The following is a 15,000-nucleotide window of genomic DNA, read 5'->3' on the forward strand; positions in this document are numbered from 1 at the left end:
TGTGTGTGTGTGTGTGTGTGTGTGTGTGTGTGTGTGTGGTATGTGTGTGTGTGTCTCACCTCTTGTTACCAATGAGCATGATGACCATGTTGGAGTTGGAATGTTGGCGGGCGTCCTCTAACCAGGTGGTCAAGTGGTTGAAGGTGTCCCTTCTGCAACACACACACACACAAACACACCATCAGCATAGACACACACACGCACACGCACACACACGCACACGCACGCGCACACGCACACGCACACACAGAGGTATGTATACAGGATAATATAAAACATATATTGTTATTCCAGTTCTAAAGGGGAACATTATATTTAATTCAATAACAGTCTGATTCCAGCTGAGGTTAAAGTGGATTAAGCAGACAGACAGACGCTGCCTCTCCTCCTGACTGCCACAAGGTCCCACTCTAGGGAGGCTGCTGGACGTAGAAATCGGAGGACGGGCTCGTTGTAATGCATTTGAACGGAATGAGGAATGGTATCGAACATGTATGTTTGATACCACGTGTGTTTGATACCATTCCACATTCCGTTCCATGCATTACAACGAGCCCGTCCTCCGATTTCTACCTCCAGCAGCCTCCCCTGGCAGAGTAGAGTGATAGGGAGGAACGCTGACCTGCTTCAGTTAATACAGGCGGATGAGAAGGCCTCTGATAGGCCGATGAGGACAAGGAGGCCTGTGATAGGCTAATGAGGACATGGAGGCATGTGACTGGCTGATGAGGACATGGAGGCCTCTGACAGGCCGATGAGGACATGGAGGCATGTGACTGGCTGATGAGGACATGGAGGCCTCTGATAGGCTGATGAGGACATGGAGGCCTGTGATAGGCTGATGAGGACAAGGAGGCCTGTGACAGGCTGATGAGGACAAGGAGGCCTGTGACAGGCTGATGAGGACAAGGAGGCCTGTGACAGGCTGATGAGGACATGGAGGCCTGTGACAGGCTGATGAGGACATGGAGGCCTGTGATAGGCTGATGAGGACATGGAGGCCTGTGATAGGCTGACTGACCTTGTGATGTCGTAGACTAGCAGGGCGCCGGCCGCCCCTCTGTAGTAGGACCTGGTGATGGACCGGAACGACTCCTGTCCAGCCTGAGAACACACACACACACACACACACACACACACACACACACACACACACACACAGACACACAGACACACAGACACACAGACACACACACACACACACACACACACACACACACACACACACACACACACACACACACACACACACACACACACACACACAGTTAAAACAATCACATTTGATATTCCACAATATTACTTTAAACGGCCATAACCTGCTTTCCTGTTAGACTCAGCTGTGATGAAGGAGAGGAGACGAGGAGAGGAGACTAGGAGAGGAGACTAGGAGAGGAGGCTACTTAAGACCCTGGCCAGTGGAACAGCTCTCCTGGTGAGGAGAGGAGAGTACAGTACAGGCCTAGCCCTGTCACAGTGGTACAATAGACCCCTCTCTCTCTCTCTCTCTCTCTCCCCCCCCTGCCTGTACCCCCCCCCCCCCTCTCATCCCTGCCTCCTCTGTCTGGGTCCTGACTAACAACAGCCCCTCTGTGCTCTGGACTCCATCCAGCCCATAATACTACTACAGCATTCTACATTCTCCAGCTCTGACCAATCACAGCATCTCCTCCGCATTCTAACATTCTCCAGCTCTGACCAATCACAGCATCTCCTCCGCATTCTAACATTCTCCAGCTCTCACCAATCAGGTCTCTCCTGCCTCTTGTTTAAAGGGGTATAACAACATGTACAACAGTAGCAGGAGATTCCTCCATGTTCCAATCTGTCCTGACACATCTGTTCTCCTCTACCACCCTCCCTCCCACCCACTCACCCACCTACCTACCCTCCCTCCCAAACACCCACCCACCCACTTACCTACCCACCCTCCCTCCCACCCACCTACCTATCCTCCCTCCCAAACACCCACCCACCCACTTACCTACCTACCCTCCCTCCCTCCCACCCACCCATCCACCTACCTACCCACCCACCCACCCACCCACCCACCTACCTACCTACCCTCCCACCCTCCCTCCCACCCATCCACCTACCTACCCACCCTCCCACCTACCTTCCCTCCCTCCCTCCCACCCACCTACCCTCCCTCCCACCCATCCACCTATCCACCTACCTACCCACCCTCCCACCTACCTTCCCTCCCTCCCTCCAACCCACCTACCCTCCCTCCCACCCATCCACCTAGCCAACCACCCACCTACCCACCTAGCCAACCACCCCCCAACCCCAGCCCCCTAGCCTCCTGCCCCCCAACCCCAGCCCCTAGCCTCCTGCCCCAGCCCCCCAACCTCAGCCCCAGCTCACCAGCCCCCTAGCCTCCTGCCCCCCAACCCCAGCCCCCTAGCCTCCTGCCCCAGCCCCCCAACCCCCCAACCCCAGCTCACCAGCCCCCTAGCCTCCTGCCCCCCAACCCCAGCTCACCAGCCCCCTAGCCTCCTGCCCCCCAACCCCAGCTCACCAGCCCCCTAGCCTCCTGCCCCCCAACCCCAGCTCACCAGCCCCCTAGCCTCCTGCCCCAGCCCCCCAACCCCAGCCCCAGCTCACCAGCCCCCTAGCCTCCTGCCCCAGCCCCCCAACCCCAGTTCCCCTGGGCAGCTGCTAGCGTTGTGGCTAATGGAGCCATTGTGAATAAATGATGAATGCCACTCTCTCTGCCTGCCATCTGCCCAGGCCCAAAGGTTACAGCAAGGCCACACATGCAGATCTCTGCTGCTGCAGCGTCCGAGGGGGGGGGGGGGGGGGGGGGGGAACGGATAGAGAGAGAGAGGAGAGGGAGAGAGACAGATAGAGAGAGGAGAGGAGAGGGAGAGAGAGATGGGGGAGAGAGAGAGACGTGAGGGAGAGAGAGATAGAGAGAGAGATATACACACACACACAATCATCATAAAATCATTAATTATCCTAACCACACTAATCATATCTAGGTGGGGGGTGGGAGTGGGGGTGGGGGTGGGGTGAGTGTGTAGAAGGCTGCAGCGTCATCTGGAGCTTCTCCTGGACACACACTCACTTAATCAACAGTTCCCCCAACAACAGGCTGGAGCTTTCATCTACAGATTCATATTCAACACTTTCATCACCAAGAACACATACCTGTGCAGCAGGGGAGGCTGGCGGAGGTAGAAATCGGAGGACGGGCTCGTTGTGATGCATGGAATGGAATGGAATGAGAAATGGTGTCAAACGTGTTTGATACCATTCCTCGTTCCATGCATTACAATGAGTCCGTCCTCCGATTTCTACCTCCGCCAGCCTCCCCTGCTAGGTGAGAGGCCCAGAGAGGCCACAACAGGAGCAGGGAGGCTTGGAGCGACATTCCTTCCTGTCTGCTGGAGGGTTCTACTCTCACTCCTGAGGCTGTGTCGCCATCTGGTGGCCAACAAGCGGACTGCACCGTCTGTTACGGCCACGGGACACACACTGGACATACACACTCCTCATTCCCCCCCTATACTAACCCTAACCCTATACTAACCCTAACCCTAACCCCAACCCTATACTAACCCTAACCCCAACCCTATACTAACCCTAACCCTATACTAACCCTAACCCCAACCCTATACTAACCCTAACCCCAACCCTATACTAACCCTAACCCCAACCCTATACTAACCCTAACCCCAACCCTATACTAACCCTAACCCTATACTAACCCCAACCCTATACTAACCCTAACCCCAACCCTATACTAACCCTAACCCCAACCCTAGAGACCTCTTCACCCCCACTACTAACCCTAACCCCAACCCTATACTAACCCTAACCCCAACCCTATACTAACCCTAACCCCAACCCTAGAGACCTCTTCACCCCCACTACTAACCCTAACCCCAACCCTATACTAACCCTAACCCCAACCCTATACTAACCCTAACCCCAACCCTATACTAACCCTAACCCTATACTAACCCTAACCCTAACCCCAACCCTATACTAACCCTAACCCCAACCCTATACTAACCCTAACCCCAACCCTATACTAACCCTAACCCCAACCCTATACTAACCCTAACCCCAACCCTATACTAACCCTAACCCCAACCCTAAACTAACCCTAACCCTATACTAACCCTATACTAACCCTAACCCCAACCCTATACTAACCCTAACCCCAACCCTATACTAACCCTAACCCCAACCCTATACTAACCCTAACCCCAACCCTATACTAACCCTAACCCCAACCCTATACTAACCCTAACCCCAACCCTATACTAACCCTAACCCTATACTAACCCTATACTAACCCTAACCCTAACCCCAACCCTATACTAACCCTAACCCTAGAGACCTCTTCACCTCCGCTACCCCCCCTGTACAAGTTCTCTCCTGCTAATAAAATAAATTAAAAATAAATAAATAAATAATAATACTAATAAATAAATAAATAGCCTACTGACATTCCAACTGCCTATGGCCCCTGGTCTGAGCATTGATTACTTTATCTTATGATGACTGATGGACAGATGATTCACTTACTTAAACAAATGTATTTGCTGTAAGTCGCTTTGGATAAAGGCGTCTGCTAAATGCCACAAATGTAAAATGTCATTCCCACACACTGGACACACACACTCCTCCTTCCTACACACTGGACACACACACTCCTCCTTCCCACACACTGGACACACACACTCCTCCTTCCCACACACTGGACACACACACTCCTCCTTCCCACACACTGGACACACACACTCCTCCTTCCTACACACTGGAGACACACACTCCTCCTTCCTACACACTGGACACACACACTCCTCCTTCCCACACACTGGACACACACACTCCTCCTTCCCACACACTGGACACACACACTCCTCCTTCCTACACACTGGATACACACACTCCTCCTTCCTACACACTGGACACACACACTCCTCCTTCCTACACACTGGAGACACACACTCCTCCTTCCTACACACTGGAGACACACACTCCTCCTTCCTACACACTGGACACACACACTCCTCCTTCCCACACACTGGACACACACACTCCTCCTTCCCACACACTGGACACACACACTCCTCCTTCCCACACACTGGATACACAATGACTGATGTATCGTTAATTCACTTAGTGAGACAAATGTACTTTTGTAAGTGGCTTTGGGTAAAGGTGTGAAATCACTTCAATGTAGATGTATTAAATGAGGGTAATTGGCCTTCAACACAGGTAGTCAGTGGACAGTGTTAGTGTGTTGGTGTGTGTGTTAGTATGTTGACATGTTAGTGTTGGTGTGTGTGTGTAGAGGCGTTGGTGTGTGTGTGTGTGTGTGTGTGTGTAGAGGCGTTGGTGTGTGTGTGTGTGTGTAGAGGCGTTGGTGTATGTGTGTGTGTGTGTGTGTGTGTGTGTAGAGGCCGTTGTTGTGTGTGTGTGTGTGTGTGTGTGTGTGTGTGTGTGTAGAGGCGTCGGTGTGTGTGTGTAGAGGCATTGGTGTGTGTGTGTGTGTGTGTGTAGAGGCGTTGGTGTGTGTGTGTGTGTGTAGAGGCGTTGGTGTGTGTGTGTGTGTAGAGGCATTGGTGTGTGTGTGTGTGTAGAGGCGTTGGTGTGTTGACATGTGTGTGTGTGTGTTTCATGCTGCTTACCGTGTCCCAGATCTGCAGCTTGATCTGTTTACCGTCTATAGTGATCATCCTCGCCCCAAACTCCACACCTGCAGAGGACACACACACACACACACACACACACACACACACACACACACACACACACACACACACACACACACACACACACACACACACACACACACACACACACACACACACGTTACTCTCAGATGAACTGAAACCACTCCTAAATGAAAACATGAATCTTAATAGCTCTAGACCCCTAAACCCCTAACCCACCTGACCCTACACCCACCTGACCCCTAACCCACCTGACCCTAAACCCACCTGACCCCTAACCCACCTGACCCCTAACCCACCTGACCCCTAACCCACCTGACCCCTAACCCACCTTCACCACAATAACACTCTCTCTCACCTCTAACCCTAACAACCCTAACCCACCTAACCCCAACCCTGAACCTAACCCTACCCACCACCCCTAAAAACAGCCCTAACCACCACCCCTAAGAACAACCCTAACCTTAACCCACCTAACCCCAACCCTGAACCTAACCCTACCCACCACCCCTAAAAACAGCCCCAACCACCACCCCTAAGAACAACCCTAACCTTAACCCACCTAACCCCAACCCTGAACCTAACCCTACCCACCACCCCTAAAAACAGCCCTAACCACCACCCCTAAGAACAACCCTAACCTTAACCCACCTAACCCCAACCCTGAACCTAACCCTACCCACCACCCCTAAAAACAACCCTAACCTTAACCCACCTAACCACCACCCCTAACCCCAACCCACCTGTTTTATTCAGCGTTTCAACCCTTTATGGTTAATCAACGGTCTAGAGTGGTGAGTGATAACACTCTCCAACACCGGTCACACCGATCCTAACACACTCAAATCCTATTAACACTCTGATTCATGCTAATCTCTGTAGGCTAGCCTGATACACCCCTGGGGTGGGAATGGGGAGGCCGGAGCAGGAAGACGGGAGGGGGAGGGGGAGGGGGAGGCCGGAGCAGGAAGACCACAGAGAAATCTCATGACAGATCTGTCCAACAGGAGAAGAGGGGGGGGGGGGGAGGGAGAGGGGGGGGGGGGGAGGGAGAGGGAGGGGGGGGGGGGAGGGGGAGGGGGAGGAGATGATATGATTGAGGTCTCTGCAGAGCGGCCAGGAAGGATACGGTTTAATCACCATAGGTCGTTGTACATTAGCAGGAATGATTAGATGTGTGTGTGTGTGTGTGTGTATATATATATATATGTGATTGTTGGTGTGTGTGTGTGTGAGAGAGAGGGGTCTTACCGATAGTGAGGTCGTGGACTGGCTGAAACCGCTTGTCTGTGAACTGTAATAATAGACATGATTTCCCCACACCTGTAAAACACACACACACACACACACACACACACACGGTCAGAGTGACACACACCAGAACACATGCAGTAAGAGTAAATCTCCTGGTCGTTGCTGTGGAGGACCTACAGAACAGCCAGTGAGGGTTGGGGTTAGTTAGGGTTAGGGTTGGGTTTGGGGTTAGTTTTGGGGTTGGGGTTAGTTAGGGTTAGGGTTGGGGTTAGTTTTGGGGTTGGGGTTAGTTAGGGTTAGGGTTAGGGTTGGTCTGGTACCAAGGCCTGGGGTGGTCCAGTGGTCTAGCACCACGGCCTGGGGCGGTCCAGGGGTCTGGTACCATGGCCTGGGGCGGTCCAGGGGTATGGTACCACGGCCTGGGGTGGTCCAGGGGTCTGGTACCATGGCCTAGGGTGGTCCAGTGGTCTGGTACCGTGGCCTGGGGTGGTCCAGGTGTCTGGTACCGTGGCCTGGGGTGGTCCAGGGGTCTGGTACCGTGGCCTGGGGTGGTCCAGGGGTCTGGTACCTTGGCCTGGGGTGGTCCAGGGGTCTGGTACCATGGCCTGGGGTGGTCCAGGGGTCTGGTACCATGGCCTGAGGTGGTCCAGGGGTCTGGTACCATGGCCTGGGGTGGTCCAGGGGTCTGGTACCATGGCCTGGGGTGGTCCAGGGGTCTGGTACCATGGCCTGGGGTGGTCCAGGGGTCTGGTACCATGGCCTGGGGTGGTCCAGGGGTCTGGTACCATGGCCTGGGGTGGTCCAGGGGTCTGGTACCATGGCCTGGGGTGGTCCAGGGGTCTGGTACCATGGCCTGGGGTGGTCCAGGGGTCTGGTACCATGGCCTGGGGTGGTCCAGGGGTCTGGTACCATGGCCTGAGGTGGTCCAGGGGTCTGGTACCATGGCCTGGGGTGGTCCAGGGGTCTGGTACCATGGCCTGGGGTGGTCCAGGGGTCTGGTACCATGGCCTGGGGTGGTCCAGGGGTCTGGTACCATGGCCTGGGGTGGTCTAGGGGTCTGGTACCATGTCTCCATGCCCTGCTGACATCCCCTCTCCTCCTTACTTCCTGTCTGTCTCTGTCCAACAGAAGCATGTGAGAGTGGGAGGACCGGCCCACTGAAAAAGGTGCTGGTCCAGAGGTAGTTTGGGGTTCTCCGGGGGGGGGGGGGGGGGCTAAGCTAGAGGCAGCTTCACCGCAGGGGGGAGCAGATGGGGGGGGGGGACATCTGTCATCCCTTCTTCCTGCTTGCCGGGTTAAAGGTCACGTCAACATGGCGGACGGCCATTTTATCCACAAATGCCAAATGTCACGATCAGGGGGATGTGTGTGTGTGTGTGTGTGTGTGTGATGAATGACAGCTCTATCCACAGAAGCAGCACTCAGAATGAATGCATCCATTAATAATGAGCAGCCAACGCAGTACAGAGGAGACGTGAGCCTGAACATAACGTATGTGTGTGTATGTGCAAGAGTGTGTGTGTGTGTTTAGTGGGTGTGAAGTGCACCGAATGGTTTCGATGTTAACAGGTGAAACCTTTAGGAGGGCCTTCATCAGCGTTGCCACGGGTTACCGGCCACGTTGCTAGGCAGCTCACGAGACGGACTTATGGAAACAACAGAGGGGTGTTATGATTACCTCTGAACGCCCGGGAGCCAATGAGAGCAGGCGAACCCTGAATGGAACACTGGATGTGCTCTGTCAAGCACCCAGGTCATTATCAGAGCAAACACCAGAACCTGCCCGGTCAACGACAGCCTCACAGCCACGCTTTAACCACTAATTACCATGACAACAATAATGAGATTACATCATACACGGAAGCTACTTAAAGATTAAAACTAGAGTTGTTGTTTTTTCCCATTTCCCATTAGCTCCAATAACAACAACAACTTATTACCGAAACAGTCTGTTCCAGCAGCTGTGATGAGCGGTATTAAAGGATGTGAGCGTTGAGCAACACGCTTCACCAGGGAATGACCAGCAGGTTGGGTTACGCACGGTCACATGACCACCTGCAGGTCGGCCAGAGGCATAACGATGTTCTGTAACTGGACCAGCCTGTTTACCGGTGTCTGTCTGTCTGTCTGTCTGTCTGTAGGGAGGATTCTCCCCGGGTTATCTGAACCGCATGCCGTTGGGTTGCGTTATCAAAACCTGACTCACGTTTATTCATGTTAAAAGGCGCAAACCCCCCCTCGCCCAGCTAAAACACTGAATTCACTGAGGAACATTGTAACGCTTTCAAAGACAATTACTATGGTCATGACTAAATATGTAGTTTAATTTGTCTTGTGATGTTTACATCGTGGAGCCGCCATGTTCACAGGATGGCGCAGAAACACTCTTCCATGGTTTGGGGAGAACCCTTGAGAACTCTGGAGAACCCTGGAGAACCCTGACATGGAGGAGCACCTGTCCCTTCCACGCTCCAGGAGCCCAGACAAAGAACTATTCTGAGAGGTTTTAGTTTTTGAACGGAGAAGGTAGTCATTTACAGTAGCTGTGGGGAGAGATGATGTCTTGCTGCCAGGCTGGTTTTGGACCAGAGGCTCTAGCGCGGGTCTGAAGGCCTGGCCCGGCCTGGAGGAGACGTGGCCAGGCCTGGCATGAAACACTCTTTGGGGAGAACCCCGAAGTGAGATGCTTATGTTGGAGAGCAGAGGAGAGGAGAGGAGAGGATCAGGGTCAGGGTTAAGCCACCTCTTCATCGCCCCGTACACACAGGCATGTGGGGAAGTCCTCATCTAGTCCTGGAAGATCTGGTAAAACGGATTTCCCCTTCAGAGAGCCGGGCGGCAATGAGACGCTCACGACACAAACAACACGGAAGGGGACCGGACATGGAAGAGGCTGGTGGAGGTAGAAATGGGAGAGGCTGGCGGCGGAGGTAGAAATGGGAGAGGCTGGCGGCGGAGGTAGAAATGGGAGAGGCTGGCGGCGGAGGTAGAAATGGTAGAGGCTGGCGGCGGAGGTAGAAATGGTCGAGGCTGGCAGAGGTAGAAATGGTAGAGGCTGGCGGAGGTAGAAATGGGAGGACGGGCTCGTTGTAATGCATGGATCGGAATGAGGAATGAATCAAACACATAAAGGGGGAAATATGGTTGTTTTACAAGATCCTCTTGGATCTTGGTGTCAAGCATGTGTTTAATACCATCCCTCAATCCGTTCCATGCATTACAATGAGCCCGTCCTCCGATTTCTACCTCCACCGGCCTCCCCTGCTCCTGTGGCTTACCGTAGCAAGGCTAACTCAGATGTTGGAGTCTTATCTGGTAGGCTAACCTGCAACTAACCTGCTGGGTAATGACTACAGACTGAGTTCTCTCCCTGAACGCTGACCTGTGGCTTTGGGCCGGCTAGTTAATGACTACAGACTGAGTTCTCTCCCTGAACGCTGACCTGTGGCTTTGGGCCGGCTGGGTAATGATGCCTGCTGCTCAAGATCACATGAAGTGAACAGTCATCTGATCGAACCGCCTGTCAGCAAATCGGGCAAAGTTACACAGTCACAGACCTTCCTCTGTTAACACCCACTATCTGGCCTACACAGGCTTCACAACACGGGAGAGGAACACTGTTGCTGCAACAGTCTCTGTGCTGTGATGCAACAGGAGTTTAAGGGTACCTATCAAATGGCACCCTGCTTTTGCGTCTGATCGTGACATTTCGAATGTCATCAGCAGTTTAGTTTGGGTCTGGTTTTCAGGCGGGAAATGAGTCAAATAGGGCCCTCAACAGAAGCGGTTAGGGGTATTTTACTGGTACTTTCAGAGAGACAACATGAGTGAAATGTGGCCAGTGATGTATAAGGACTCTGACCGACGCCTCAGGGAGGTGAAGGGGACTGAGGCAGCAGCGTCCCTCGTCTGTGGCTCTGAATCCCAGCAGGGCGACGACGACAGGTGGCAACGCTCCTCTGCGCTACCCTACACGGCCTGTCTCTACAGAGAACGACAGGACAGCCCAGACCTCGACCGATCTAAGGGAATCCTGTGTGTGAAACGACACACAGGATCAGACCTCACCACACAGCGTTAGATAGACAGATGGCTAAAAATGTTGAAATGTCTTTTCAGCTCTCTGTCAATCGATGCGACTAAATGCACGTTTCACAGTTAAAACTCCGTGGAATGGTCGTTCAGTCGCACTGATGTCATCATAATCTAGAGTGCAATCTTATCTCAAACATCGAAAGTTACAAAGTGAAAGCTCGACGAAGCACCGACTGACAATTTCCTTGTTAATTGTGATATAAAGCGTAGGGTTGTAGCCTGTGAACATTCAGCCAGAGCCCCGCTGGTACCGTCGTGTTTCCCCGGGGGCTGACCGTCGGCGTCGGTCCTTATTAGCGAGGTAAACAAACGGCAGGTCCGAGCAGGTCACCGACACTTCACCATGCAAAACAGGCGGTTAGCTCACCAAATCACTACGAATATGAAATGCAAGCAAGCCGTCTACAATTCTAGCTATAAATGGAGGCGGTCGTGGACAAGCGGACCACAATTCGGTAAACGCCATTTCGAGGGAGGCTGGATGGAGGCTGCTTGGCTTGTGGCCTTGTCCTCCGGGCAGGCTAACCCTCCGAGCCAGCCAGCCCGGAAAACAAGACAGCCCCGCGGCAGCGCTCTGGGCGAGTCCGCGGGGTCTGGCCCGGCCTGTGCGGCCACCCGTCCCACCTTCCCGGGGAGCTGTCCGTTTGACAGTCAGGGTTTACCGCGATGTAAACAGCTAGCTAATGTTAGCATCCATCAGCTATCAGCTCCGACACCCCCACCCTCCCCGTGAGTCACGGCGCGCAGCGTCAAAGACAATAGGCCGTTTGCTGATCGGACGAGGTGTCAGTTGCTAAATTAGCCAGCTAGCTGACCACAATATGTGCCCTTAGGTGCCTACATTATAATACACTATTCGACAGTGCTGCCAAGCTAATGGATGCTAAGAGAGGGACGTTAGAAAGCGAGAAATCGGGCTGTCATCCCCGCTCGTTTCACCACGTCACTGGACTCTCCAACACTGCGGAAATAGACCGGAGCTGGCTAGCCGCTAGCCGTGTCGCTGGCAAGCTAACGCTACCTAGCTGTCAGCGCCTCGCTGCTTACCCGTGTCTCCGATAATGATGTATTTGAAGAGGTATGCATATGCCATGGCCACTGGGTCCTGTGTCAACCTGCCTCGGCCGTTGTACTGGTGGCTCCGCTACTGGATAACCGTGTAGAGGACGTGTGTGTCGGTGCTCGGTAGCGACGTTGCCTCGCTAGCCTCCTTTCTCTCTCCGAAGGAACAATAAACACCTCCTCGCCTCGGCCGCCGACGTCATACGCACCGCCCTCGCCACGCACGCTAGAAAGAGGGTTCGTGGAAGTCCGTCAGCCTGCTCCCTCCCCCCTCCCTCCCTCCCCCTCCTCCTCCCCCTCCTCCTCCCCCCTCCCCCCTCCTCCCCCCCCTCTGCCTCACCCTGGGGCACAGGGCAGTTTACCTGGTGGTGGGGGTGGGGGGGATGCCACACCTTATAGATAAGAAGATAAGAACAGTAATCTTTTGAAAAGTGTGCCATTCAGTTCCCCCGTGGCAGCTCTCAGCTTTTATAGGTTATTATTTGAACCTCTCATTTTATTAAACCTGTATTCATCCAGGTTAGTCTCATTTAGACACAAATCTATTTTTCAAGAGAGATTAACTCTCTATTTTTTTTTTTAGCTTCGTTTGACTTCTATACGCTTGTGTCCTCACGATGTTATAATAGTGTTTGACTTGAACGTGTTTACTTTCCTTGTGGGGCCTCCAGTAGCCACCAGCCGGGGGGTTGAGAACGGACCTGTTTAGGAAAAACAACTTTCCTGCAACGTTTATTCATGTCCACTAGGGAGCGATATTGCTATTCATTTGAGACTCAACACCCCAAAAAAGGTCTACTCTGTCTGTACCAGAGGAGGAGAGAGGAGGGGAGAGGAAGGCAGAGGAGGAGAGAGGAGGAGAGAGGAGGGGAGAGGAGGGGAGAGGAGGACAGAGGAGAAGAGAGGAGGGGACAGGAAGGCAGAGGAGGGGAGAGGAGGGAAGAGGAGGACAGAGGAGGGCAGAGGAAGGCAGAGGAAGGCAGAGGAGGAGAGAAGAGGGGAGAGGAGGTGAGAGGAAGGCAGAGGAGGGCAGGAGGCTTTCTACATTTACATTTACATTTATGGCATTTAGCAGACGCCTTTATCCAAAGCGACTTACAGCAAATACATTTGTTTAAGTAAGTGAATCATCTTTCCATCAGTCATCATAAGATAAAGTAATCAATGCTCACACCAGGGGCCATAGGCAGTCGGAATGGCAGAGGAAGGGGTAGTGGGGGTGAAGAGGTCTCTAGGGTTAGGGTTAGGGTTAGTACAGGGGGTAGTGGGGGTGAAGAGGTCTCTAGGGTTGGGGTTAGGGTTAGTACAGGGGGTAGTGGGGGTGAAGAGGTCTCTAGGGTTAGGGTTAGTACAGGGGGTAGTGGGGGTGAAGAGTTCTCTAGGGTTGGGGTTAGGGTTAGTACAGGGGGGTAGTGGGGATGAAGAGGTCTCTAGGGTTAGGGTTAGTACAGGGGGTAGTGGGGGTGAAGAGGTCTCTAGGGTTAGGGTTAGTACAGGGGGTAGTGGGGGTGAAGAGGTCTCTAGGGTTAGGGTTAGTACAGGGGGTAGTGGGGGTGAAGAGGTCTCTAGGGTTGGGGTTAGGGTTAGTACAGGGGGGTAGTGGGGATGAAGAGGTCTCTAGGGTTAGGGTTAGTACAGGGGGGTAGTGGGGATGAAGAGGTCTCTAGGGTTAGGGTTAGTACAGGGGGTAGTGGGGGTGAAGAGGTCTCTAGGGTTAGGGTTAGGGTTAGTACAGGGGGTAGTGAGGGAGGTAGTGAGGGTGAAGAGGTCTTTAGGAGAAAGTTATCATCCAAAACTTACATGACTTATTATCCTATATCATCTTTAGCAGGAGAGGCTGGTGGAGGTAGAAACCGGAAGACAGGCTCATTGTAATGCATGGAACAGAATGAGGAATGGTATCAAACTATTAAACTACTATATCAACACTATTCCTCATTCCGTTCCATACATTATAACAATGCCCGTCCTCCAATTTCTACCTCCACCTGCCTCCCCAGATCTATTGAACTCAGAGGAACTGAAGGGACACTATTGACACCTTATGAAAAAGAAAATGAACCAATAACACAACACACAACACAACACACAACACAACACAACACAACACACCACTACACAACACACCACTACACAACACAACACAACACAACACAACACAACACAACACAACACAATACAACACAACACAGCAGAGCTCTTTAATAGAGCAGGTATCAGACCCCCAACGTTAGCGCTGCTAGCGCCATGCTAATCCTGTTCCCAGACACTTCCGCCAACAGCCTTGGGGACAATGTTACACGCTCTACCAACCAGGCCACACACACACACACACACACACACACACACACACACACACACACACACACACACACACACACACACACACACACACACACACACACAAGGGTAAACAAAGTCAACGAAAACACGTAACGAAAAAGCAATTTAATCATCTTGCAGCACGTCACTAAAGAGTGGATCAGAGGGAGGGGGAAGAGGGAGGGGGAAGAGGGAGGGAGAAGAGGGAGGGGGAAGAGGAGAGGATCAGAGGGAGGGAGAAGAGGGAGGGGGAAGAGGGAGGGAGAAGAGGGAGGGGGAAGAGGAGAGGATCGGAGGGAGGGAGAAGAGGAGAGGATCGGAGGGAGGGAGAAGAGGAGAGGATCGGAGGGAGGGGGAAGAGGGAGGGAGAAGAGGAGAGGATCGGAGGGAGGGAGAAGAGGAGAGGATCGGAGGGAGGGAGAAGAGGAGAGGATCGGAGGGAGGGAGAAGAGGAGCCGTCTCTGAACAGCCTGGATTAGACTGCATCACATCAGAACGGGGTTATGGGGCTAAAAGTCACAACGCTATTTCCAACCCAATTGTCTTAGTTGACACGGTAGCGGGTCCAGTG

At 53.1% G+C, this 15,000-nt stretch overlaps 1 protein-coding gene across 1 annotated transcript in view; it reads right to left on the minus strand.

Annotated features, from left to right (window-relative positions):
- chd7 (chromodomain helicase DNA binding protein 7) overlaps positions 1 to 12,296 on the minus strand; it is a 40,349-nt gene extending 28,053 nt beyond the window's left edge. The window contains exons 1-5 of the mRNA XM_083694272.1: positions 12,093 to 12,296; positions 6,948 to 7,019; positions 5,652 to 5,719; positions 1,022 to 1,104; positions 60 to 152 (exon numbers count right to left, since the gene is read on the minus strand). Of these exons, the coding sequence (XP_083550398.1) occupies positions 60 to 152; positions 1,022 to 1,104; positions 5,652 to 5,719; positions 6,948 to 7,019; positions 12,093 to 12,138 (362 nt within the window). The 5' untranslated portion in view covers positions 12,139 to 12,296. The remainder of the gene's footprint in view (positions 1 to 59; positions 153 to 1,021; positions 1,105 to 5,651; positions 5,720 to 6,947; positions 7,020 to 12,092) is intronic.
- Between the last annotated feature and the right edge of the window lie 2,704 nt (positions 12,297 to 15,000).

Source organism: Argentina silus (assembly GCF_951799395.1).
Source record: "Argentina silus genome assembly, chromosome: 22".
Classification (NCBI taxonomy): Eukaryota; Metazoa; Chordata; class Actinopteri; order Argentiniformes; family Argentinidae; genus Argentina; species Argentina silus.